The 2018-nt window shown below is 36.6% G+C and overlaps 1 protein-coding gene across 1 annotated transcript; it reads left to right on the top strand.

The window, feature by feature from the left end:
• Positions 1-222: 222 nt before the first annotated feature.
• LOC136785464 (uncharacterized) lies at positions 223-1959 on the top strand. The gene is made up of 3 exons (XM_066746506.1): positions 223-317; positions 1221-1354; positions 1477-1959. The coding sequence occupies exons 1-3, from the start codon at positions 239-241 to the stop codon at positions 1735-1737; spliced, it is 474 nt and encodes a 157-aa protein (XP_066602603.1). The 5' UTR covers positions 223-238; the 3' UTR covers positions 1738-1959.
• The last annotated feature ends 59 nt before the right edge of the window (positions 1960-2018 follow it).

The following is a 2018-nucleotide window of genomic DNA, read 5'->3' as shown; positions in this document are numbered from 1 at the left end:
CAGCATTAAATTTTATCGATTGCTAGGTACACGGTCGAAGAGAAAAGATCCTGCAGGTGATCCATTGTTGAGTTTGATTGCCAAAACTAAAGAGGACTAGAGTTTTTAGTGGGATATTAACGGAACGGCGCGGCGGCGCTAACCCCGAGGGGCAATTTAACATCGGCCGGGGGAGGGTAGGGGACTCTAGATATAAAGGAGAGAGTCTCGTGCTCCGGGGGCCCAGTACCGTTCAAAGATGCAGACTGCCGGGATGCTGACTGGTACCAGGGCCATCATTCTTCTAGTGCTGCTGGTACCTCTCGTTGATTTCGCTCGTGAGTAAATGGAACCCCGAAATTTTTGCTATCCATCATTCGAGCTCTTCGACCACCTTGGCCTTTGCTTCCCCTTATTCCACTTGACAAATATTATTTAGTGCTGTGCAGTGTAAAATTGTCACGAAAGATCGTTTTTAGATCGATATAAGAAGAGTGCAAATTCTATACATTCCAAGTGCCAATTTACTCAAAATTATGATTTGTTCTTAAATAAATTCTACGTGTGAAGGTCAATAGGCCTGAAAACGTTCCAAGTGCTTAACTCGTTTAAAGGTTTTCTGCAGCACTCCAAATTATATGGCGTTACCATATTTCACAAGATCATTTTATTACTTTTTTGAAAAAAGTAGCAAAAAGCACGTAATAGGACGTTTGGAATTTCCACTCTTAATATGTATGTGATCGATTTTTCTGCTCTTTTGATAATCGAATTAGAATAAAATAAAAACTGTGAAACTCAGTAGTATTACTCTTAGCAAATATTAATTCAGTTATCATACAAATTTCTTTATTCAAATGCACCAATTAGTTAGAATTCAATGATTATATTTTTTGAGAAAATTGACACGATCCAATTTTGAACCTTAAAAATTTTTAATCTAATATTTGAGGTCTTTAATCACCTCAGCTTCTGCTTCCTGATACCATTGAAAAATATGATTTAGTGCTGTGCAGTGTGAAATTTTGAAAAAAAAATCGCCTTTGAATCACAAAATATGTACTCGATTCGTATGCTCTATTATCAATAATTGAATTTTAATCAAATAAAAACTGTGAAATCAGTGGTATACTTATAATAAAAATCAATTCAATTACCATGCAAATTTCTTTATTCAAATCGACTACTTAGAATTCAATGTTTACGTTTCTCAAGAAAATTGACATATCAAATTTTCATAGGTGCACTTCCGCTTCAAACTCTACCAAGCATTCCCGGCTATATCCCGGTATACATTAGGTACGGGGACCAACCATTGGTAGATATAAATCCTGCCCTGGCCGAAGCTTTCCACGAAAAAGAAGCCCAATCAAAGGTATTAAATCTTCGCTTGTGAGGAACTGATGCTACACAGTCGTATCAAAGCAATAAAGCGAATAAAATTTATTACAAAATTCCAATGTGTTTTACACGAAAAATATTTGCATTGCTATATAGAGTATCCGGCTGACGAAAAGCTTTCCGAGTGATATAGATCCAACGCTTCAAGAAGTCAGCGAGGAAATCAATGAAAATAAAGATGTGTCATATTCTGCGGTTCACGTGCGCCAGGTAGAGCTAGGAAGATCCGAAATTAGTGAGAAATACGGTGCTGCCGTTGTGAAGCCTCGGGAAAATCTGGCACGAAGAAAGCCAATTCCATTTGTGGCAGTTCTGAAAACAGTACGTAAGATGAAACGTGTTTGTATATACGAATAGAGTGAGAAAAAATTCATAATTCTTGAAAGCGTATGAATGATCGTATTCGATAATGATATATACATTCAAGGACCACATGTTTGTCAGTATCATTGGATGCAATCGGCTATTGTGTTGCTGAATCATTTAATATTCATCATTTAGATAGATTTTTTCATTAAAAATAGGAATTACTTCACGCTACCTCGATAAAATCTAGCAATATAAGGTATTGGACAGTTCTGCGAAGGATGCGCTTCTATGAGCATAATAATTTGGTATTCATTGATTCTTTTTCTCTG

This window comes from Prorops nasuta, unplaced genomic scaffold (assembly GCF_024137725.1).
Source record: "Prorops nasuta isolate Cenicafe-Biocafe unplaced genomic scaffold, Cenicafe_Pnas_1.2 PNAS00374, whole genome shotgun sequence".
NCBI classification, from domain to species: domain Eukaryota; kingdom Metazoa; phylum Arthropoda; class Insecta; order Hymenoptera; family Bethylidae; genus Prorops; species Prorops nasuta.
This window is presented reverse-complemented; position numbering and strand designations above follow the sequence as displayed.

What these genes read in the sequence shown, in the direction of transcription:
- LOC136785464 (XM_066746506.1), top strand. Translation starts at nt 239, where the DNA reads ATGCAGACTGCCGGGATGCTGACTGGTACCAGGGCCATCATTCTTCTA. An exon ending in ACCTCTCGTTGATTTCGCTC is followed by an intron (nt 318 to 1,220) that starts GTGAGTAAATGG and finishes AAATTTTCATAG; the next exon opens with GTGCACTTCCGCTTCAAACT. An exon ending in AAAAAGAAGCCCAATCAAAG is followed by an intron (nt 1,355 to 1,476) that starts GTATTAAATCTT and finishes ATTGCTATATAG; the next exon opens with AGTATCCGGCTGACGAAAAG.